Here is a 26,207-nt window from a genome sequence, read left to right on the forward strand (position 1 = left end):
TTAAAATGATTACTTTATCTAGACAAAATAAATAGGGATGACTACATCCAGTAATATCGCATCTTTTTGAGGAGAAAAATAGCATAGAATATTCTTTTGACAACTTTGTTTCAACAAAAAGTAAACAACTTTATTGTGATTATTTTAGGCTAGGTTTAAAATTGATAATCAGCGATGTAAAGGGCAGGGAGTAGCAAAGAAAAGACGTGACTTTCTCCTTGCAAAAATTTAAATAATTTCCTTCTCCACCCTTTTATCAAATATTTTAAAAGTTTGGATTTTAACCCATACTTCCTCCTTAATATGTAAATTTTACCACTAAGGTTCAAAATTTTGGGGGGATACAAAACTTTTATTCACCCCCCCCCCCCAATCCCCCAACCCCCCAAACAAATAAAAAATTGTAATAATTTCAGGTTTTACACAGGAATTTTACAGTTACTTTATTTGTCTTTTTGTTGTAACCTCTTAACAATTATTATATAGTAGCTACGATACAATAAATATATTTGTTTTTCTAAAAAAGTTGATTACAAGTGTGTCACTGGTTTTTATCAACTAGGTGAGTAATAACAGCCAGGGATCTAAAGGGATAAGACAATGGTCTATAAATTAATTGATGAATATCCCCAATGATTATACACAAAATTACCCTAATGTAGATTAAAATTAGGGCTTGAAACGCTTGAACACTCAGCTTGATGATCCAACCAATCAAAATTCACTAAGTCCCAAAATTTATTAAGTCAATCAATATGAAAAGGTTATTATAAAACTTTGAAGACTAGTGTAATAAACAGCCTATTGTCCCCTCTCTTTCTAAATAACAGCGCTGATTATTGATAAAAGTATTTATTATAGGTTTGTGTTTTTAGTCTGGTAGCAAATTATAGGTTTGTGTTTTTAGTCTGGTAGCAAATTATATGTTTGTGTTTTTAGTCTGGTAGCAAATTATAGGTTTGTGTTTTTAGTCTGGTAGCAAATTAAATGTTTGTGTTTTTAGTCTGGTAGCAAATTATAGGTTTGTGTTTTTAGTCTGGTAGCAAATTATAGGTTTGTGTTTTTAGTCTGGTAGCAAATTATATGTTTGTGTTTTTAGTCTGGTAGCAAATTATAGGTTTGTGTTTTTAGTCTGGTAGCAAATTATATGTTTGTGTTTTTAGTCTGGTAGCAAATTATAGGTTTGTGTTTTTCGTCTGGTAGCAAATTATAGGTTTGTGTTTTTAGTCTGGTAGCAAATTATAGGTTTGTGTTTTTAGTCTAGTAGCAAATTATAGGTTTGTGTTTTTAGTCTGGTAGCAAATTATAGGTTTGTGTTTTTAGTCTGGTAGCAAATTATAGGTTTGTGTTTTTAGTCTGGTAGCAAATTATAGGTTTGTGTTTTTAGTCTGGTAGCAAATTATAGGTTTGTGTTTTTAGTCTGGTAGCAAATTATAGGTTTGTGTTTTTAGTCTGGTAGCAAATTGCTTTGTTCTTTTTTAGGGACTAGGCTGATGCATTCCGATGCTATTAGCTGATTTCAAAGACCCAATGCAAAATCAGGACAGGGTACTCGCCCTATGGGCAGAGCTACATATTATCTCCTGGGCCCTCTTTTTTTTATTTTAATGTTTACAGTACAATAAAACTAGCAAACGCTTTGCTGATGTCAAGCTGTGTTATATTTTAAGTTTAATTAAAATTCAATTCGAAATAATCATTTATCATATAATGTAAAGTAGTTTTGTTCGTTTGTCTGAAGCTTTTGACTGGTAATTACTGGTCTGACGGTTGTACTCTTTGGGGTAGCTTTAGAAATGTCTTGGGTAGTTTTAGGCTATTTTTCTCAACAATCCCTGCGGACCCCTAGAGGCTAGTGGAGAAACAATCAGTTATATTTTTCTTTGTATAACCTTTTATCTTAATACAATATGTATACTAGCGGCTACGCCCCTAGAGGCCTCTAGGGGCACTTGAGGAGAGAGTTGAATTTAATAATTCAATTTCTTATTATAGATTTTAAAAGAAAAAGTAAAAATGAATTTGGGGGGGGGCGAAAATTTTTTTTGGGGGGAAGGGAGTGCCCTCCCCCCCCCTCACTTTTCATATTAGTTAAAAAAAAAAAAAAATTTTAATTTTTTTGGGGGGGGATTTTTCATTTTTTGGGGGGGTTTTGGGTGTTCCACCCCCCAAGAAAATAGTTATAAACCTTCCCGGGACCTATGAGAAGCTACCCTGTTAAGGAGAACCCGATCGGTTCAGCAATTAGCGAGATCCTTCGGTACAAACATACAAACACACAAACACACAGACACACAAACATCCTGTTACTTTATTATAAGGATTAATCGGTCTATACATCCATACTAGCGGCATCGCCACTAGCCTCTAGGGGCGATGCCCTAAGAGGTAATTTTAAAAAAAATCAAGTACCTCTGGAGATGCCACCACTAATTTCAAATAATTTTTTTTTTTAAATGGAAAGGGTTTCATTTTTTTGGGAGGTGGGGGGGGGGTTGGGTTTGTCCCACCCCCAAGAAAAAAAGCCTAAAATCACCATTCACCACAGGACCAGTAGGTATATTCCCTAAGTTACCGAGACCTTAAGGGACGGACGGACGGACAGACATCATTCTACTTTGTATTATAGATAATTGTTTTTAATTAATTTATCAATCAACTTATAAAATCAACCATATCTGTAATAAAAAATAATTTAGTGCGCGAAGTAAGTATAAATAAAAATAAATCCATTATATCATTATCAAATATAAATTTTTCAAATCTTTAAAGCCAACAATAATCATTAAAAAATGTGAACCTCCTTTAATATTTATAAGAATAGAGGGATAACATGACAAAATACATAAGCTAGTTATAGAGTAACTGTGCAGCTCTAAATTTATTTTTATTTTCTAGATAATCTAATATATTAAATATGATTATTCTCCAGCTAAGCACAAAAATAACTGCCAACAAAATCATCATTATTACACACACATTTACACGCACACACACACAATCTTGTCTCCGTTGGCGGAGAAATTATATTACGGGTTCTATAGTGGCTTTACCCTAAAATCACAATAGAATACAACCTCAAACATAAAGTCATTGTGCTGTAAATCTACTGCAACCAAACTACTATGGATGCCGCCTCTAATGTGATGAAAGTGAGCGCTTGGTACTCCGTAATGCTCCTCTCGTCTCCGTATTGGCGGTTCCTAGCATCCTTCTTATTGGGTAATATCACATGACGATACCAGTGTATAAAAGCACACAATTGTGCTGTTAAAATAATTTAAGAACCCGCCGTATATCCGATGGTCTACGTATACTTAATCTCTCTCAAAATTATGGTTCTCTTTAAAAACAGCAAAAACCATAATTTTGATTGCGACGCTATTCTTTAAACATTATAAAATCTTCACATGGGCGTTTGTCCAAACTAAAATCTTCAACTGGTTTTAGACTTTTTCTATCCCAAAGCGCTGACCTTTCAAGTACACAGCTCCTTTCTTTCCTATAATATAAAGTAACATAGAGTGATCAACACAGTTTAATTAAACATGTTATTTTTATTTGATAAGTCCAATACACAGTGTTTCATGTCAAGAACAATCTTCAGTTAGATAAATAAAAATACATGATGCTTTAATGAGCATAAATTCTATACTGTTTATTAAAAACAAAAGATGATTTTTTTCTTGCAGTGGAGGTAAGGAACGAGTGGGGGGGGGTAATTTTGCATAATAAGAAGGGAAAGAGGTGAGGTATTTAAATTTTAGCATTTAAACTATGACTAATATTTTTTATTTAACACATAAAAAGGCAATATGTACTTTGTAGTAATGAATATTATGCATGATATATATAAAAAAAATTGCTATGATATGGCCATATAAGGTTAAGTTTGGTCCAGTAAGTACTTTTTTCGATGTATGCAGTGGTTGATGACTTCATTTCTCATGTTGAGTGATGTTGTGGTTGATTTTGAAGCATGGGCAATGGAAACACATTCTGTCAGGCATAATTGGCATTTCTTGAAGTTTTGGTTGTAAGTCGTTGCAAGGGCTTTTATTGACCATTTTAGGCTGTGTGGCTTGTTCTGTTCTTTAAGCTTTGAAATGCAGTCAGAAAGCTTGGTACCATTGTTGTTGTGTCTAAATGAGTGTAAGTGTTTGTAGTATCTGTTTTTAAAAGGTCCAGATGACAGCCCTATATATTGGTATTTAGTTTGGTTCGTTTCATCTGTGACAAGGGCTTTGTATACTAAACTTTCTGTAAGGCATTTTCCATCCAGGGGGCAATCTTGTGGATTCCTACAGTTGCAACCCTTTTCTGTAGGTAGGTTTGATTCACCCAGTAGTTTTTTATTATGGCTTTGGATTATACTTCCCATGTTAGCCATTGTTGAATATGAAACTTTCAATGTGTTTCTGTTGTAGTATTTGTGAAGTGGTGAGTTTTTTGGGAAGTGTTTGTCAACTAGCTTCAAGAACTCCTTGGCAATGTTAGTTTTTACTGCAGAGTTGTATGGAGGATTGAACCAAATTACTTTCCTTTTTCTGTTCTTTGGCAAAGTGTTTCGATTTTGTTGTTGTTGTTTGTATGTTAAAGTATGCTTGTAACCTGAGGCTTTTAAAGCTTTTTCATACTTGGCTTTCTCTGATTCAAAAATCGTTTGATTACTTGATAGCTCAGAAATTCTGTTTTCTATCATATTGGGAAGTTGTTTGATTACATTAGCAGGGTGACATGACTTTGTGTTAATGTAACATGGAGGATTTGTTTCTTTCCTGAATGGTTTGTGTGTTCCATTGTTAAGGTTTAAAGTTGTGTCTAAAAAATTCACAACTTTTATGCATATGTTTGTTGTTATTTGAAAGCCAAGTGATTTAAAATGTTGGGTGACTTTTTTCTTCAAACTTTCGGCGCCTGGGCCACTCAAATTTGTCACTGCTAGTCCATCATCTCTGTATAGGCCAATATATTGTTGGGGTATGAGGTTTTCAATATAAAGTAGTAAGGTCTTTTTGTCTGAAGCTAAAGATACCTGAAATTGTTGGTCCTTACAAGTTGAACTATTCAGGGAAGATTCATAAGTGCCTTAGGGTGGTTTTAGGCTAAATTATGACTAACATCTCTCTCCCATAGAGGCTAGGGGCGAAGAAACTAGTTAAGTAATGATTAAAATTCCTTGCTTGGTGGAAACATCACGAAAGAGTTAATGATAGACACGTAGGAAAAATCCGTGAAAATAAAAAATAACCAAAGATATAGGTCATCATTCGTTCATTCATACACATATGTAATTATATTAGAATTACTTTTTCTATAACTAGCTCTGAATTAGAGAATTATTACTATAACATAATTTCTAAAATGATGATTTCTGGGAAAGTAAAGCAAAATAATGTAACTGTTGAGCCTAGAAACTTTACAATAATGTCTAAATTAATTATTACCATTGTTTGTCCAATTCAATTTGCTTTCATGGTTTTTGCAACCCTTGTTCTAATAAGACAGGGGTATTCCCCAGCTTCTACCAATAACGAAATTAATTCGGAAAAAAATAACGAAACCTATACGTGTTTTTCCGCTGTCGTTGGGGGCAACACATCGTAAAATTGACGACATATACATTTACCCCCCCAAATATTATTTTAGATTTATTTTGCTTGTTGGTTATACCTATTCCTGGGTATTCCCCCTTAGAGATATCCTTCCCCAAAATAGTCAATACCTTCCCCTGACCTATAAGAAGCTTCACTTTAAAGGAAGGTCATATAGGGATTTTAATCGGTTGGCAATATATTTCGATGCAGACCCAGAGAGAGACAAACAAACCTCGTTACTTTTATTAAAGGCCGGATGATAAATATAAAAAATTTTATAAATATATTTATTATTTTAGTACACACAACTTCTTCATTTATCTTTCTATAGTAGTTATTTATCGCATCGTATTATAGACAATTTTCCATGAATATTTAATTGAAAATTATAAGATTAAAACCAGTTTTATTAGACCCGAGCGGCCGAACTAACAGTGACTAACAAAATTAGTATTAATGTTATGGTTTTTATTTTAATATTCCTGGAAAATTGTCTGTAATACGATTCGATACATGATATTTTAGCATGGCTAAGAACCGGTTCTAATTCAACGGATATTATTCGGTTTCGAAGCCATACTGAAAAAAAATATATGTTATTTTATAGATACTGTAGCTTTTATTGTTTTTAACACATTTTTGATATAACTACTTTAAAAATAATAATTTATATGCGATACAAATTCATTTTTATATTAATATTTTCTCCTCTTAAGACCCCTTTGAAAATCCAAAGTGGGTTAAAAAGGATGATATACAATTTTCAAGTATGACTTTAAAACTGATTGATATCCGCTGAATTAGAAACGGTTCTCAGCCATACTAAAAAATCTTATATAGCATCACATTTTCCATTTTCCAGGAATCAAAACTACAGTTTTTTTATTGTGTAATATTAAAATTTTCTTTAATATCCACGCAAAATTGTCTATAATGCGATGCACTGAAAACCTTTTCCAGTGAAAAATGACAAATAAATATGAGAAAATAAAATGTATTTCAAGCAATAATTGTTGCAATACAGAATATACCGCAAAGGCTATGTTTCAAATCTAATCAGCTGAACATAAGTTAAATGGCACAAATTATTAAATTTAAAGTAATTATACATATTAACAATTGGATCTTGAGCAGTTCACGTCATAATGTTCTTGGTTACGATTATTTCCAAAGTTCCTAGATTTTTGGAGATAATCGTCACCAGGATCATTTTACTTTGAACTGCACTAGATCCTAATTATTAGTTAACTTTAGCAATGGTGAACTCTTGAATAAGTTGGTCTATTCTGTTATTAACTAGAAACTTGGACGCACCTTTTTAGAAATTATTGATTATGGTTGCATATTTGATTATTAGTAGCGAATCTACTCTAAAAGTGTAGTGGATGTTTTCCCTTAAAGTTCCTGTTGAGCACTGAAACCACTTCCCTCATACCTCACATAGATATAAATGAATATGTAAGAGTTAGGAAATCCTAACTCATAGGTTAGCTGTAGAAATATAATACTATTTGGCCAAACGTCGTTCAAAAAATTTACCTGAGGTGGATTCTTAAAATAAGTTTGCCCCACTAATCGCTTAGTGGGGCAAAATTGTTTCGTGATAAATCCACCAAAACTACATTAAAAATTTTAAAAAATTAACAAAATCATATAAGGGTTATGAACATAAGATTTTATTTAATTCTTGTAGATTTTTTATGTACTTTTGGAGGATTTTTTTCGAAAACAAGCGATTAGTGGGGCAAATTTTTTTTTAAGAATCCTCCTCTGCTTAGTAAAGACAAGGGTCAATTTACAAGCCAAGACAAATTTCAAGTTCAATCTTGGGAAAATATGCATTCATCTACTTTAGTAACCCTTTATAACCCACGACCTAAATCTAAGCATAAGGGGTTAATTCTTTCTAGGGGCTATTTTCTTGGGAGGTTGGAGGCATCCTCCCCTAAATTCAACAAAACCATCTCCTAACCTATAATAAAAATCCCAGTATTTGAGAGTCATATCAACTCACTGCAAGATGTTTTGGTACATACACACAGACATCCTGTTACTTTATTATAAGGATTTAATTAAATGTATGCAACCAAAATGTTTCCTGCAAATATGTAATCCAAGTGACTCAACGAAACTTTTTTCTGAAAAAAGATAAATTTTTTATTAAGGAATTATTTTAGAAATTTTAGTGGTCAAATTACTTTATAACTGTGTATAATAATTCAAATGCACATCTTCCTTACATCTGTTTTCTCTTCTTTTAATACAAAATAAGTCCACAAGATTTTTTGTGTTGTCTACTTATTTTTCCTGTTCATAATCGTTTTTAAAATTAAGTTCAAAAATCACGAAACCTTGTGATATTAAATGCCTGCCTTGACTATTTATATAAATAAATAATTTGTCTTAAGCTTAATGAACTTAACCTATTGGGTTATCTCTTTTAGAAAAGTTTCACCTAGGTTTTGTGATGGCTATTTCTATTTTAATTAAGTCTTGTGATTGATTTAGTCTATTTTCCGCTTCTTCCTTCTTAATTTGAATATGCTAAAACATGCTAGGGGCGTAGCCGATATTTTAATATTCTCACATTTACCTTGAAAACTACATTGGGAAGGAGACGTTCTAGCATAGATACTTCTTCATGGGCTGCCAGCACATCTTCCTCGCTGTAGAATATTGCTGTCGGACAATCAAGCTATACAAACAAATCTCCTTATTTAAAAATTAACAGGATCCGTGTGTGTGTCTTGTTTACAGTGTAGCTTCTCATAGGTTTTTGGAAGGTTTAAAGCTATTAGGCTTCAAAAAGAAAAAAACAATAAGGGAGGGAGAGGACTTTGAACTGTAAATTACTCTGGAACCCAGATGTCTTAACCATGACACTTTGGTTAAGTGTGACTTCCGAATTTGCGGGAAGTTCTAGAGATCTTATTCATACGGACAAAAACCCCCAACACCAGGAACCATCAAGTTTCAACAGCAGGTTTGAGTATAGATTTTATTGACACAAACTATTTCAAAGTCCTGAAATTACAAAATCAATTAATACAAAATTCCAGTTTTTATAACCATGTAATATTATTTGCTTTTTAAAAATCTTTTTTTTCTACGGTTAAGAATCTTTGGGTACTTTGGCTTTAAAGGAAAATTATTTGGTTTAATAGATCATTGGTAAATGCAAAAATAAAGGCACATAAAATTACTAAAACATAATAATTGAATCATAATAAAGTTTCATGTGTAGCTGGCTAAAGCCTTTAAACTTAATAAATCCGTCCTATACGCCATTCAATTTAAATAAAATGAAAATAATCTACCTGAAGTTCTTATGGTTAAAGCACCTGGTATACTAGGGTTGTTCACGCACTATGAGACCAATGATAGGCCTGACTTTATTCTCCGAAATCTTCATCCACTCACATATCATTCAAAAGTAAAGAAACGTGGAGACACCAAATATAAACAATCAAATGCCGCGTCTCTTTAGGAAAGGAAAGTCAAACAAAGATGACATTTTTTTTCTGAATTGGAATTGTGAATAAGGAAATTAATTTCGATCTCGATAAACACAAAGCTTCCTCGAAAAGAGGTTAAGACACCAGAGTTTTATAACCAAGCTATTTTATCTGTTGGCTTAAAAACTTTGGGTACTTTTATTAGATTGTGATTAGTTGATTCAAAACTTGTAATGTCTAAACAATTCAACCAATGTTACTTTTATATGCAGAAGGGTTAATTTTGTGTAAATTCTTTGAAGATGCGCATGAATTTATCGTCCATAGTCTTATCCCTTAAGATCCCTGAGTAGTAGCAAAGCTACTTTAAAAGTATTTTGTGTAAATTCTTTGAAGATGCGCATAAATTTATCGTCCATAGTCTTATCCCTTAAGATCCCTGAGTAGTAGCAAAGCTACTTTAAAAGTATAACCTGTTCTAAAGTATATTCTGGGGCCCCTGGTTTCCCATACACCTCCTTGTTCTTATCCATACACTTCCAGTCATAGGATTTGAAACTTTTATCTAGAATATATAAAAGTAACAGGATGTTAGTCTGCTTGTCTGTGTGTTTGTACTGAAGGATATCGCTAACCGCTGGACTATTATTTTCTCCTTTACAGTGAAGCTTCTCACAGGTCCAACCTCCAAAGAGAAATCGCCACACACCCCCTCCGGCCCCCCCCCCTCAAAAAAAAAAAAATAACATATGTTACTAAATGCTTAAATAAGCATTATAATTTAAATAATAAATGGGTCTCACCCCCCCCCCCTGCCCCCCACCTATCCCTCCCCTATGATTATTTTTTTCAAAGGGGGCTTTTTACATTCCTCCTTTACAAAAGTAGATATTATAGATAGTATGTCCAAAAATGATATGACCATATATTTCCTGATTAATAAAGCCAAATCAATCCAGAAGTTTTGATTGATTGATTAGCCATAGTTTCTTAGAGTTTGTGCCTAAGTAGTCATGGAGTAGGCTGAGACACTTTTGTCTAGCAACTAGGACTATCAAGCTCCACGTTCAAGCACATTATGACTTGACCCAGAAGTTTTAGAGATCTTTAGTTACAGACAAACCAACACACAGTGTTTGTCTGTGTATTTTGTATACTATAAATCTAATGATTCAAAAATTCAAAAAAAGAAAGACCAAACATTTATTATACTTAGTTTCATTTTTTGCCGCTAGTCGTCTCTTTAGTATATTTTCTAATAAGTTGTTTACAGTCACAAAGTATAGAAATGTAGCACAAAATAATTTGCTTAAATTTTTTTACTTTTTCATTTTTATTTATTAAATTTCAATTGTTGGTTCATTATATCAATTTTTAAGTAATTACAATATAAATTCAATAAGAATTTATATTAAAAAAACACTGTCTTCTGTACGATTAAGATTGAATTTGTGATTAAAATTAATAAGGTAACCAGTTGTAAACAACTGAGTTATCGAATTTCTAATTTGACAAATTTAAATCTGAAATCTAGTGACTTTTTCTTGAGCTGCAGTTAATTATTAACAGCAGTATTAACAATGGATATATTATATTTGTGGATGTATCAATAATAGGGGAAACTTTATCGTCAATTTAACTTACAAAAATGGACCTCGTTTATTGGTCACTTCGTTCATTCAGTAGGATGGTATGGGGTAAAGGAGTGGATGTGGGTTACTGTTACTTTAGCCAGCTGCAAGTAACATTTTATCAGAGTACATAAAAATCTAGTGCAACATCCAACTAATAATATATCGATTGTAATTGTATGAATTAATCTAAGTTGGGGGAATATAGAGGAGATACTGTCAACTAGTAGGGGAAGGTTTTGGGTGATAAGCATCCAACAAGGATGACAACATCCATAAGTAGCGAAGCACAAAAAATCGTCGATGGGAATACGTACAGGTAGATCTAAAAGGTTTTTACTAAAATCAAGAATAGATTTATTGGATAAAATAAATATGAAACCTTGTTTTATTTTGCATGATGACGATGGTCAAAGTAAATTATATTAAAGATGCTCATAACAATGGGAAAAATTATTTTGATACTGATATCCCATAAAAGTTTGAAAATTGCATCAAAATAAACAAAGATATGGGGAAATATGTAAAACATATAAAAATAGCCAAAAACCTGATAAAAGGCAGTCTGGCCGTCATGGTTGTTTTATTAAAACGACAAAAAATTTAATTTTTAAATCCTTAACTTAAAAATTTGGAAAATCGGACCATATACACTGAAGATATGGAAAAAAGTGTTAAATATATAAAAATAGACTAAAACCTGCCTAAAAGGCAGTCTGGCCGTCATGGTTATTTTGTTTAAAAGACGGGAAATTTAATTTTGATATCTGTAACTGAAAAATTTTGAAAATCGGACTATAAACACTGAAGATATGGAGAAAAATATTAAATATATAAAAAAAACAGCCAAAAACCTGCTAAAAAGGCAGTCTGGCCGTCATGATTGTTTTCTTTAAAAGACGGGAAATTTAATTTTGATATCTGTAACTAAAAAAATTTTGAAAATCGGACCATAAACACTGAAGATATGGAGAAAAATGTGAAAAATATAAAAATAGCCTAAAACCTGCTAAAAATCGGTCCGAACGCCAATGATGTTTTATAGTCAATTGTGCTCCTTAATGATGGGAATGTTGTCAAAAAATTTAAGCATTCTATCTTTTATAGGAGCTGAGTAAATCCCATTTCCCCCATAGCGTTACGGACTGACTGACGGACGGACTGACTGACGGACTGATGGACGGGCAAAGTGAATTATAGAGTAGCTTCGCTACTAAAAATATCTATAGCATAAGGGGAGAGAGTTATTAAATTGCTTCAACATTTATTAAAATTTTCCTTTCAGGCCTTTACTAAATTTTGAATGGTTGGTACCAATAATTTTAATATACATTAGATGTAATTTTATTTATCCAATTAAAATATAAATAAATTTGTCGTCCATTGTATTTTCCCTTATAATCCCGAAATTTACCTGTTATATTTTGTGAGAAATGTAATAGAACATAAACACTTGTGGTGGAGGGTAAATGCTTCAAAATTTCATCTCTACCTAAGGCACCATCCTATAAAAAAATTTTAGCACATCTATTCAGTCTATGAAATTAATTTCAAAATAAATCAAGATTTCCATATGTCGTTGGGGGCAATACTTAGTAAAATTGACGACCTTTTCTATCTGCCCCCCAAATATCATTTTAGATTTATTCCTGCATCTATTCTATTGAAATATAGATTGGCCTGTTTTGTAAAATAAATATTCGTTTTAGTACATGCCGTATTTGAATACCTTTAAATGGTCATTATTTAATGTAAGTTAGGTAATAAAAGAAATCTTTTTTATTGCTAGCCGTTTCCCACCTAGAGGTCTCTATGAACACTTGAGGAAAGAATGGAAGGGGGAAATTCACTTTCAGTTTAAGTTTTGAATACCTATTAAAACCAGGGATAAGGGATAGGAAACCTGGCCATTAATTAGGTCCCGGCCTAGATTTGAAAGGGATATTGCAACTTTTACCAATTCCTAATTAAATATCGTCACTGGCGGACGCTCCAAAGTAGCTATCACTCTAAACCAATAAGGATCGGCCTGTTTTGTATCAACCAATTGACAATTGGCGGATGGATATATAAAAAACGTGGCAAAAACATCGTCTGCTTCTAAATAAAAATAAGAAATAATTTATTTTGAATTTTAATTAGCAATGATATTTTCAAATACAATTTTTACTCATTAACAAAAATGCAAATAATACAACCTAAATCTGTCTGGTTTATAAAAAGTTCTATTTTTACTTTAGACTAGCTACCTGAATTTTATTCTATACTCTATCTACACACACACACGCTCAGCTATTTCATTAGCACCATCCATATCTGGTTTTTTAGGCCTAGGCTTGAAAGAGGCCTGAAATATTTTTTTCCCTATGTTTCCCATACCCTATCCCTGATTAAAAAGAATAAAAATCATAAATTTTTTATCAGTTTTATTGGACCGGTCCTCTGGCTCCTTGGGGGTAACAAAACAGTTTTTTTTAAATTCAATATCCACAGAAAGCTGTCTATTATAAGATGCGATAAATGACTATTTACGTTTGTTTTTACCTTACATTCACCAATGGCAGAGAAAAACCATTGAATAAAATTTGGCATCAAGGGATGGTTTTCTTCCACAAATTTTAACAGGGTTACACCGGGTAGTCTGAAAATTCATGGATTTAGAAGTAGGGAAATCTTATGAATTTATGTGATAAAATTTGAATTATTTAAATGTGCAGTTTGTTTTCCTTTTTAAGATTCAAACAAGTTAATTCATTTGTTATTCTTTCACAGGTGCTTTCCCTCAAAGTGCCTAGCGAACATATATTTTTTTAACTTAATTGAAAATTAAGGAGGTGCGATTTTTGTCTATGCCTAAGTCCTACAGTGGGTACTAACCCTATGGGGCCTATACCTTCATTGCATTAACAATTCGGGGCCATCCTGAACTAAATATAACCTAAACTATCTTGACCTAAAGTAAAAACAAAAACTACCCTTCCCCCGCAATTAAATTCAATTTATTCCAATTATCTTTTTCTTCAAATAAATGTCAAAACAAACTATATAATAATCACCTGAATGGAAATTCATAAAGGCCCATGGAAGAAAATATCTAAATTGAAATATTCATTCTAATTATTTACGCTTTTGTAGAAATCTTGGTTTTTCTATAACTTTAACTTATGTTACTGAGTTTACCAAAAATATAAAATGTATAATCATAAAATTTGACCCATAGAAGTAGGAACATTTCAACCACATTATTGGTTAGAAAGTGTACTTATTTTGGTACAAAAAAGGGCAGTTATTTTTAATCAAAATATAATTACGGGCTAAAATAGAGACAAATAATTTACGACAAATTATCCCTTGTTTCCACGTATTATAATCATTTGTATTTATTTACTTGGAATAATGCTCTGTATGGATATATTGTTATTTTATTGGCTTGAATCATATAGGAACAGTGATTAATGTCATGTGTGTCGTAATAAAATACGTCTAAAAAGGAAGGATTATAGGGGAAGTGGGAAGGGAAACCCATAAAAAAAGTGATGGATATTAGACGTATTTTTATAACGTCACACATTAACTTCTTCTGCTAGAAATTACTATTTAAGTTGGACAGATTATTGTGTCTGATTGCCCATCTAGGGTAGTATTTCTATTAGTTTACCTTAGGTTTCACATTGGCCACAAGAGGTGCTATAAATCTGAGATTAGACTTCATTTCTGAGCCTTGCCACACTGGGGCCAATAAAATTGCCAAACTTAAACATGGTAATAATTTTGAGAAATTCACATTGGTATTATTATTTGTTTGAAATTTAAAATGAATTTTCAAAATTTTAGTTAAGATATGGTTTTTGGCTATTCTATGCCTACACATTCGAATTCTGAGCTTCTAGATGCAAGGGATGCAGCTGCCAGTATCTTAATTTGTATTTAAAGCTGACAAACAATTTTAAAGTAACATTTGCTATGAAAATAACATTAAAACATAAAAAAACTACCTTATTTGACCAACATAGGTGGAGGCTTGTGATGCCATGACAAACAGAGATGTTGTTCCCATAGAATGACCAACATACACCAGTTCTCGTCCACATGTAACATCCTTTATCTATAAATTGAATATTCTTATACTAGTGGGGACTAGAGGCACATGGGGTGGGTAAGTTAGTCACCCCTCCCCCCCCCCCCCCAACTTTCTCATGTGAAGCTAGTGGTCTTCTCTCTTAATGCAGTTTAGCGGTTAGTGAGATCCTTTGGTATACACAGACAAACATAGTTCCTCTTACTTTTTATATAAATACCTTATTATGATAGATAAGTAGAAATACTTTAGTGAATCTAAAGATTGATATATTACCATTGGAAAGCTTATCAGGTTCTATTTTTTAAAATGGTAAATATCCTAACCTTGCTAATTATGGCGGGCAGATCATAAACTCCATGGTGATGAAAAGTAAACTCCCAAAACTCTGGATCACTAACGAATAATAAAATCTGGTTATAAAACAGTGTTATTTCAGTCCAATGTCCCGTCCCTAGCTGATAAAACAAAAACTAAAAATGTATTTGAATATTAATTTGTACCTTGGATCCAGATGAACATGATTTCTGCAGTATTGGTTACCTCTTAGATTCCCCAGCCATACATCATATCCAGCCCTAAAAAGATGATTTATCATTGAAAAAAAAACATTATGAAAATGTGTAGTATACAACATTTCATATTCTGTGAAAACCAGGGGCACAGAACATTATCATAAAAATAAATGAATCATAATAGTTATGACTTAAACGAAATGTCTTACACAGATGTAAATAATAATCTAAAACATAGACTTTTATCTTCGTTACCCATCAAAACAGCATACAAAAAAAATATTTTTCTACTTGCTAATTTTACTATTTCTCTTTGGAAGGTCTAGCCACACACATCCAAATAACTTATTCCAGGACCTCAAAGAAAATTTTAAAAAACAACTGCCTTTATCTGTTCTTAATTCTAATTCAAATAATTACATACCTGTTTAAAAGATAGGCCAGGCTGTATCTGCCAGCAATGAGCCATGAGGCTGAGGTACACAGCAGTCCATGTTGCAGCAGGACAGATGGACCGTGGCCTGGCAGCCGGTGAATCTTAATATACAAAAATAACAGTAAAAAAAGGATGAAAACATCAATGAGTAATAAAGCACAGCTATTTAATTTTTAAAGTGATTTTGAAATAAATTCTGTAACTACTCTAAATAAAGAAAAATAAAACATTTACCTCTAAAATGTAACCATCTTGTGTTATTGCCTGATGTTTTTCCAAAACCAACCTAAATAAATTTATAAAAAAAAAGAAAAAATAGTTAAGGTTAATTGGTGGTTTCCCTCAAATTGCTCAAAGGAGGCGGGGGGAGTATTTTTTCATGTGTTATTTTTTAATGTAAATTAGGCACGCAAGGCTTGTGTGCAAGGAACACCCCAACCTTTTTTAAATTTATTTTTAGCAGCAGCTAATTAGTTCTTATGTATAGTGTAAAGTAAGATCTTATAAACGGCTGAGCAGTACAGACCACAATGTGGATACAATTAGGAAATTAGGAAAGGCCTCAACAGGTTTAAGGCTATTTATCCCCCTTTAACTTTACTTACAATAGACTTGTATAAGTAAAAGACAAAATATAAAACAACTTAGATTGTAGAGTGAACTCGCTATAAAAAGTTTACCTAAGTTTACTAGTAAGCCTTTCAATATCATATTCGTTGAGTGGGATTTTAAGTTTTGTCCAATTTCGCACCCATGCTATCCAACTGTGGATTTGTGTGATATTTGATAGGCAAAACTTTTCAAAACAACTTATATTAGAAAATATAGGTTTCATCCCCCACCCCAACAATAATTTTTTTGGGGTGGGGGTATAATATTTAACACCCAGTGTAAAATTTTAGTGGACTATTTTTAAAAATTTACCCTCATCCCCCCCCCCCCCAAAAAAAAAATAGATAAAAAATTGCCCCGAATTGAAATTTTTACCCACCCCCCATAAAAATAAATGACTTTATTGTGTGTCCGTCCCTCAGTAGGGCTTCTAGGTTTTTTTTTGAAAGGGGAAAGTGTAAAAAATCTCAATAAGGAGGAGTTAGGGGAAAGTTAAAGATTTTGATAATCATAAAATAAATCAAGAAGAAACATTTCTTAGTTTAAAAAAGCGTCTAGAGGCTTCTTTTTTTAATTTAGAGAAGCTTTAATTATTCTATTATGCAAAAATACACAATTTCCTTAGAATGTTGTCTAGAAACCCCATCCCCATTTTATTGTCATGGTCATTTTTTTCTGAAAGTAAGTTAAAGATGAAACTTAATAAATTCATCTTCTTTTTAGCAGTTTCGTCCTAGACTCTAGCAATGGCGTCCAAGCTTTTTTTGGTTGGGAGTTTGGTAAAATGAACCCCTTCCCCCATCCCATGGCTTAATGAAAGTGTTAACGCCATCATCTTCAATTTAGATTTTGTATAACCACCGACCCAAAAAATCTGCCGTCTGTTTTTTGTAAAAAAAAATCATTATTCTTAGACTTCACAAAAAATATGACCCCCCCACATTAAAAAAATTTGAAAATTTTCTAAATGACAAAATTGAAGTTAACCCTTACAGATCGGGCCCCAATTCCCACCTTAATAGATCGGGGGGGGGGTCATATTGACCCCCCCCCTCTATCTCGGCTCCTGTTACAGATAAAGACGTAAAATTTTTTTCTGGTGGTTCATGTGTATTTTTAGAGAAAATTACTTTTTCTAGTCATAGCGGCCAGACCGCTCCTTTGCCGCTTTTTAGCGGCCAGCCGCTAAATATTAAAACAGCTGTAGAGCGGCCAATTTTGCAGCTAGGATGACCAAATTTTTGGACGAACTTTTATTTTTCATAACAAAAAAATTACTTTTTCTGATCATCGCCGAAAAACGGCAAATAACGGAAACCGCCATTTTCGGCGGTTACGGCGGTAAAACGGCGGTTGGCGGCGCCAATTAATATTTTATCTGTTTATTGTTGCTCAAGGATTTACCAAAAAAATTTATAGGTCTCTAGCTGTAATAGAAGCCATGGTATTCATGATATATGTCTGTAGTAAAAGCCGGACAAAAATCGGTCATAAAGTCGGTCAGGGAGCGGTCAAACGGTCATAACACCACTTTTCTCAGAAGGTCATTGATATCTAAGTATTCACCAAAAAAAATTCAAGTTTCTACGTTATACACAAAAGTCATAATGTAGAAATTAAGATTTATTTAGAATTTTTTTGCTAAATTTGGTGCCACCTAACCGACTTTGACCGGACGCCACGACCGACACAGACCAGATATCCTTATAAGATCAACTCTTGCCGACGTATAATTACTAAACTTAAAAAGTCATGAAGTCACAACTCTCTATCTTACCTACAAAAAAAATGACATTGAAAAAACTAGAGGGGGGGGGTCAATATGACCCCCCCCCCCCCCCCCCCGATCTGTAAGGGTTAAAGAAGTCTGCTACCAAATACCTTTAACTAAAATTAACAATGTAATAAAATACAAATATTTTTTGCTTATGTTCTTATTTCTAGTAAGCTATTCTTAAAACTGATTTATATCTAGGTGTAATTAATACTTCTTTTACAGCTATAAGTACGTTTTTCTTCATGTTAAAGTATGAAAATAAACAATCCGCGGCAAAAGTATAATGGATAAGACAATGGCCTATAAATTGACGTACACCCCTAAAGGTGATGTACAAAAAAAAACTTCTGCAGATTACTGTTAGTGGTTTAAATATTTGGACACTTAACTCAATGAACCAACCAATCAAAATTCAATATAAAACCAAGTCCCCATACGAATAAGAAATCGTTATTATAAAACTTTTGGGGCAAGTGTAATAAACAGCCCAATGTCCCCTTCCACCCTGGTAATGGTAACATGTCGGATTGCCGTATGTCGTTAAGATGTCGATTTCTAGTCTGGACCACACAGCATATACTAGAGACATTAAAATAGAAGCTACTGCGGCCATGGCACGCGCATGACATTAAACGAAAGAGTAGGAGGAGGAATGCCTTGGCCCTTAAACGGTTGTGATACCATGCATGGTGCACTCTTAAGACTTTCAGACAAAGGTCTTGAAATCAAAGTGTTTTACTTTACCTATCCCAATTATTTGGAGAAAAAAAGAATTGAAATTGCTCCCGTTAGGTATCCTTGGTTGTTGGAATTTTAACAATTTTTAAGTCAACCATATAACAAGCCCTTTTCACTCCACAGGGGGAGCATAGGCCTCTGACAATTTGTCAGTGTTTCTGTAACAATGTGGCTTTTTATGGATATGGGATAGGGTTGTCAGCCCTAAGCCCTATGATTGCGGTGTAAAGCGTCCATATGCCCATCTGCCCATCAGACAACCAACCCTTTGATTGCACGACCTTTGTCTGAGAAGTCCTAACTGTGCATGGTAGTGAGTTGCGCCTGTTTTGGGCCAAGGCATTCCCCCTACTCTTACTATTTATGTCGCGCACCTGACATAGCAGCAGTAGGAACCATTTTTAACGTCTGTAGTTATGACGTGGTGACGGACCGAGATTCGAACCTATCACCTTCCCAACGACGAGCGGATGCGCTACGTGTTGAGCCACGGTCGACCATATAGCATTAACAAAATGTTGACATGACTGACATAATTTCGACATTACGACATTCTGACAACAAACTTATATTATGAAATAATTGATATTAAATGTATGTCTTTTATTTAAATACTTTGAGCCTTTTTTTTACTTATGTGAATTCTTTAAAGTCAGAAATATTATGAGAAATAATGATTTTTTTTATAAATGATGACATCCCTCTTAATCCCAAAAACCATACATCAAACGTTTTTGGGTCAAGAGGGTTGTCCAAAAACCCACACACACACACAATAACCTCCCATGTTATAATTTTAAAAACTTTTTCTTCAGATTAATATCCCTCCCAAAGCACAGCGAAGCCTCTTAGGAATAAAAGGAAAAGAATATGTAACAAGAGAAACCTAAAAAAAAGCTAAAGAGGCAATTTTCAAGGATTTTCTGTATCATATGACATTTTTCATATTTTCTTATAAAATATAACATTTGCGGATTTTTGCTTAAAATTTTTGTATTTTCATTAATAATTTATTTTTTAGTGTCTAAAGAGTACAAGAAACTTCTCCCTTATTAAAAACTAGAGTTGGCTCGATATAATTATCTCCCTATTGGCTAGTTTTCTATAAGCATATCTATTTCTCAATAAATCTATTTTCCTCACCCGGCATTACTATCTAAAAGAAAGTAAATATTTAATAATCTAAATGATTTTAAAAAGATGTTTTAAATTATATTTTTTTCTTTACATTACCATCACCAAAGGGTTAATGATGATGATCACAATTTTAGTTTAATATTTGAACACACAAAGTGTCGCCATAATCGAATTCTTTTAAAACAGAGTTTTCTTAAATTTATTATATTATAAATTTAAATTTTCTGTTTTATGATTAGAAATTAAATACATTGATATAAGGTAAATAGCAACATGAAATTAAAAAAAGGAATTTATTTTTAATAAAGTAAAATAATGGGTGTTATCGTTCTGGGCAATGAGAGTTTATTATGGATTATTGGAGCACTATGAGTTTTAAACAAATATTCCTTGGAAAACTTGAGCTCGTTTATAGACATTTATTTCCTATATAGATCTGACATGGATCTTGAAGCAATAAAGCAGGCCGTTTTGTACATGTTAAAAATTGGAAGATTTCATTAAATAAAAGTTATCGCAAATATACTTAGTAAATAAATTGAAAATAAGGGGGGCGGGTTAGTTTTTGGTGGTTTAGTGTTTTTTACCTTAGGTTAGGTTAGGTTATGTTATATTGGGTACATAGAAGTCCCGTAGGCTCAAGGAAACGGAAGTATAGGCTTTGTAGGGTAGGGTCTCCCGTAGGAAAAAAACATATCCCTTATGTTTAATTTGATTTGAAATTAGGGTGGGTTAGACAAAATTTTGCAGTGCTATACGGGGTTTACCTACTCAAATATTGTGCAGGATAATAGTAGAAAGGGAAGACAATTATAGAGTAGCTGCGTTACAAAATTTAAACTTTAAATTTACATAGCAACATGACAATTCAATAATATGCTAATAAAAATTATATTTTTTTCTATAGTCTTATTCTAACAAGGATGACAACACCTGTAAAAGCGAAGCTTCGCAAATTAGACAGTCGCACAAACGAACACTTACAAGAATAGAATGTCAGTTCTTCAAAAACAGAATATATTTATATGTTAGGAGCCTCGATTTCAATCTAGCATAAAATTGATCGAATGCAGAATGTTTAAAACTTGATCTTAGAGATGTTTTTTTATTGTTCTTAGTTTTTCTTGGATTCAACATTTTAAAAGTTAACTTTATTAGAAATGAATTCAGTAATGAAGTCAAAAAAAATCTAAAACTGTAGCAGTAGATACTTTCTTGTAATAGTTATAGAGTTGCTACGCTTTTTTAAGGTTGTATCTTACTATTATAGAAATCGTAAAGGATGAAAGGGTAGTTTTTTTAGTGTGTTAGGGTAGCCCCGGAGATTAAGGGCTCTCCACAGGGGTAGGTTATAGAAATAAACAATGCCATCTCTTTTATTAAAAGCGAAGCTTTTCTATAATTAGGGTCGGTCCGTCCGTACGTCCGTAACGGATAGCTTGTTTCGTTAAATTAGGCATGTTAGAATTGTCCTATCGATTTTAAACTTTGCATGATGATTCCTGTAGAAGTTAGGTACGAGTTAGAAAGCGTAGCAACTCTATAATCATTACAAGAATGTCCGTACGTCCATTTTAAACATGTTGATTTTTTTTACATTTTTAACAACAAATTTGTATGTGACCTAATTATTCGATTGGTCTGATTTTTGGTATTCTGATTCCTGGGACAACAAAGTACAATATTATAAGCGAAGCAACTCTATAATCTAGTCCTAAAAATGTAAGTATGTCCATAAATATTATCCTGTATCAAGCAGTTTTTCAACAAATTTACTTACAATTTTGCTTTGATTCTTAAACATTTACATTCTGATTATTCAGTTCTTTCTGGCATTATACACGTGTTAATGTCCGTTTGTCCTACCGTTTCAGAGCTTCGCTTTTATGGATGTTGTCATCCTTGTTTTTAATTAAAATAAGAGTCACTTTCAGAGAAAAATTTATAGTAAATTTGAAAATACCAAAATTATTATGTAGAAAATCTTCGCTATCAAAACTATTTTGTTGTATTATTCAAAAAAGCATTCAAATAACAAATGTTTTTTTATCTCTTTTATTCGTGTTAAGAAATGTGCCAAATTGTAATAATCATTTACTTTTATTATGACTCAAATTAAAATTCTTTAAAAAGCAAGCAAGTTAAGTTAAACATTTATCCTTTAACATAAAGTAGTAAGGTTTCTGTTTTGAGTTAAAGATCTCAGAAATTGCTGGTTCACTTGAGTTGTACTTTTCTGAGAAACTTAAATATCTTTGTCAAGTTTCATGCTATTTTCCTTACCTTCACCGTCCTCCCCTAGAGGTTATGGGCAAAGCAACAATTTTGCCTTACTGCTTTGCATGTGTGTACCTGTATTCTGCCTCCGACATAATTAACACTTGGCAATAAGTTGCGCCTGTTTTGAGCCAAGGCATTCCCCTACTTTAACTATATATGTCGTGCACCTGACATAACAGCATTTTTAACGTCTTTAGTTAGGACGTTGTGTTGGGCCAAGTTTCCAACCTATATCTTGTTAAACCAAAGTCGTAGGTAACCTTACTCTTCGGATTTTGGCCATCCATGCCCCTAAAATCTAAAATGCGCATAATTAGGTATATTCTCTCAAAGTGCCTAGAGAGCACATAACTCCCCCCCCCCCTTGTTTATTTTTAAATTTATTAGTAGTAGTTTTTTTTTACTCAGCCCCTGCAGTGCTACCCTGTACCCAATACAACCTAACCTAACCTTACTCAGCCCCTGCAGTGCTACCCTGTACCCAATACAACCTAACCTAACCTTACTCAGCCCCTGCTGTGCTACACTGTACCCAATACAACCTAACCTAACCTTACTCAGCCCCTGCAGTGCTACACTGTACCCAATACAACCTAACCCAAAGAAGATAAAGTATAGAATAGAATCCAGGTAGAAGATTCTGCCTGGCTAGCCAGAATTAAAATTGGAACATTTGAAAGACCAAAACGGCTATAAGGCTGTTAGTAAATCACATGATTTAAGTAATTATTCTGAAAAAATATTCAAAATAAATTCCTTTTGCAATAATTTACTAAAAGCCATGTAGCCAAGTGTCTAGCTTTATTTACCCTATTCACAATGGATTAAAAACGAATTTTATGTGCGAAGCCTTAAAAATTTTAATTAAGTAAGGAACTTACTTTTCAAAACTGTACCAAAATTATTGGTCTCAGCATTTATATGATAGGTTTCGCTCCTATGCTGTTTTCAAACAGCTGATTATACATACTAGCAACTACATCCATACATGAACTTGAGGTAGGGGAGGGGGGGGGGGTACCCATTCAGCCGACTTAAAAATTATAAAATCATACTTATCAAAACAAGGTGTACACTAACAAGTAACTTTTCATCATTGTCTAAAACAATCAAGCAACTAATACTGGATTCACGTCTACATGAAGTGTAACAGTGGTTAGTTTTCTTATATTTTAAAGGTTATGGAGTACCTACTATCCACTGAATTGATAGCAATTCATTTAAAAGACAGATCTTATTACAAAACACAATGTTAAACTAAATTTTAAAGGCTTAGAACAAATATTTTGATACAAATTAAACTTTTTAAATTTTGTCCAACTAGTCATTGTGATTTGTACTTTAGCATTATTGTCTTTACTGCGCAAGTAAAAGATTCCTTCAAATTTCCCAGAAATATTTAGGGTTTTCACTTCTACTCCTCCTTATTCTATAACCTAACCTAACCTTACTCAGCCCCTGCAGTGCTACCCTGTACCCAATACAACCTAACCTAACCTTACTCAGCCCCTGCAGTGCTACACTGTACCCAATACAACCTAACCTAACCTTACTCAGCCCCTGCAGTGCTACACTGTACCCAATACAACCTAACCTAACCTTACTCAGCCCCTGCAGTGCTACACTGTACCCAATACAACCTAACCTAACCTTACTCAGCCCCTGCAGTGCTACACTGTACCCAATACAACCTAACCCTATCCTTAGCTAAAGTAAAATATTCGGGGGGGGGGGGGTGACGAAGACCAAAATACATAACTTTTTTGTAACTTTTGATTTCTGTGACGTCATATAATGAGGAAGATGAGTGGAGAAGTGGGGAAGAAAACCCCTAAAAAAGAGATGGAGAATATGACGTCAAAAGTGGTGCAAAAGTTATGTATTTTGGTCTTCGTCGGGGGGGGGGGGGGTTCTTTGATATGATAACCTATATGAGGTATCCATTATGGTTGGACAGACGGACTAGGCCTAATCATAGAATAGCTTTACTTTTAAAAATGATGCAGTTATAAAGAAAACAAGGATAATTTGTCAAGTAAGGTGCGCAACAATATCAAGCTAATAAAACGTACAATAAAAAAGAACAGCTATTAATTATACAGTAAAAAACTTAGGAATGCTAAAGAAGAATTTTGTTAAAATAAGAATCTTAAACATCTGCGAATAAAAAAAACATAAAAATATACGAAAAATAATGACGGATGAACGTACGGTCATTCCTTATTAATATAGAAGACTTACAACTTATGATATTGTTATCTTGAGTTAACGTCTTACAGAATCAGGAAAAACAGAAGATAAGATGAGGTGCTACAAAAAAATTAAAAATTTTGACGATAAAGCAACATGGAATTTTTATAGTCGTCATACTGGTCTATCATTGGTTATCCAGAATGTAAACTGGCCTGCAATTGGTAATTTGGTCCGTGCAATTAGCCTATCATTGGTCATGTGTATTGTATGACGTCATTTTTTATAGGCAATAAAGAGCTTCAAGCAATTGGAACTTTTAGTGAACTACTTCTGGTTTGCATCCAGTGGAAAATCACAATAAAAGTATAAAAACTCAAACTATTTACTGTTTTAACTTATGAATTTCTCTTTTAAGTCATAAAATAGTCACTTACATTTTTTAGCTTTTTTGTGTCACCATAATGAAAAATAAAGAGAGAAAAAAATAAATGGCTAGCCAGCCCCAAACCTTTTTACTTGAGTTAAACATCTTATTATCATAACAACAAACAAAATTAAAAACAAATGATAAGTTGTTATAAATTATAGTGCATTATGAAATATAACTGTTAATCATTTCTTTTATTATCAACCTGTGTGATTTTTAATAAGACAAAATGAATAAGTTATTTGTGATAATTAGTTATTTATTTTTCCTACAAATATCAGGGACTAATCCAATTTATAACAGGTAAAAGAAAAAAGACTTTCTAGTATCGCTTCGTTTAATATCCGCTCGACTAGAACTGGTTATAAGCCATACTGTAAAATCATGTATCGTATTGTATCATATTATATTCAAAACTAGTTTTAATCTTATGATTGTACATTTTTATGTCCGCGGAAAGCTATGCGATATATAACTATAAAAAGTTAAGCTTTTCTATAAATAAAGTCGTTCCATCCTTAATGGTTTAGCCTTATTAAGAATCTAGGCATGTTAGAATCATCCTATTTATTTAACACTTTGCAGGATGATTCCTAGTGAAAACGTAGGTACAATCTTAAACCGTAGTAAATCTAATATCCTTTATATTCAGAAAATTTTCCAATCTTAATATTTTTTACATATATTTTTTTTCCTCAGATCAGGCAGAATTCTGACCTTAAATAAAGGATTTATTAAAAGGTCCTATTAATTACAAACCTTCATGGCATAAATGTATAAAATACTTGTTTTTAAGTATACAAACATTTTTACATATTCATTTCATATAGATGTATAAATAGATGATATAATTAACAATAATAATATAATATAAAAGAAAAGAATATTGTTTTCACATATGGAATAATATTTTTACTGCCACCTTTTAGTGATGATGTAAAAATATGCTGTTACAACACTGCACATACAACATAAAATCAATATCTAGCCTTGTTTTGTTCAATATGAACTCGGCACCAGCGCGTCAGCCTCGTTAACGCCTCAAATTCAAACCCGTTTGGATGCTTTGAAAATTTGCTTGAAAAGAGGGATTGGCATATTCTGGTCAGGTTTAGACTTTTTATGAAAAAGTTATTTTTTCTAAGGCTTATAAGAAGCTGACGCGCGGCTGCCGAGCCCTGATAAACAATACAAGGATGACAACATCCATACATCCATAATCAGACCGACATACAAATTAACATTAATAAATAAACTGTATAAAACATTTATTTTTTATATACCATATTGATTTACAAAGGTAGACATAAGGTGCTTTCCTTTAAAGTGCA

At 32.8% G+C, this 26,207-nt stretch overlaps 2 protein-coding genes across 2 annotated transcripts in view; one reads left to right on the forward strand and one right to left on the reverse strand.

Annotated features, from left to right (window-relative positions):
• Positions 1–7,655: 7,655 nt before the first annotated feature.
• On the reverse strand, positions 7,656–16,995 carry LOC145331537 (gastric triacylglycerol lipase-like). The gene is made up of 14 exons (XM_080176246.1): positions 16,945–16,995; positions 16,393–16,476; positions 15,947–15,998; positions 15,701–15,813; positions 15,265–15,339; positions 15,088–15,157; positions 14,679–14,788; positions 14,342–14,435; positions 13,740–13,777; positions 13,228–13,324; positions 12,098–12,188; positions 9,526–9,617; positions 8,191–8,292; positions 7,656–7,735 (listed from the first exon to the last, which is right to left on the reverse strand). Exons 1-14 carry the CDS (start codon positions 16,974–16,976, stop codon positions 7,670–7,672), a joined length of 1,116 nt encoding a protein of 371 aa, XP_080032372.1. The 5' UTR covers positions 16,977–16,995; the 3' UTR covers positions 7,656–7,669.
• Positions 16,996–24,976: 7,981 nt separating this feature from the next.
• The window catches only part of LOC145331876 (toll-like receptor 2 type-2), a 36,354-nt gene continuing 35,123 nt past the window's right edge, over positions 24,977–26,207 (forward strand). Inside the window, exon 1 of the mRNA XM_080176750.1 lies at positions 24,977–25,179. Coding sequence (XP_080032876.1) covers positions 25,106–25,179 — 74 coding nt within the window. The 5' untranslated portion in view covers positions 24,977–25,105. The remainder of the gene's footprint in view (positions 25,180–26,207) is intronic.

The sequence above is a fragment of the Acartia tonsa genome, chromosome 11 (assembly GCF_053477335.1).
Source record: "Acartia tonsa isolate MP-2025a chromosome 11, ASM5347733v1, whole genome shotgun sequence".
Classification (NCBI taxonomy): Eukaryota; Metazoa; Arthropoda; class Copepoda; order Calanoida; family Acartiidae; genus Acartia; species Acartia tonsa.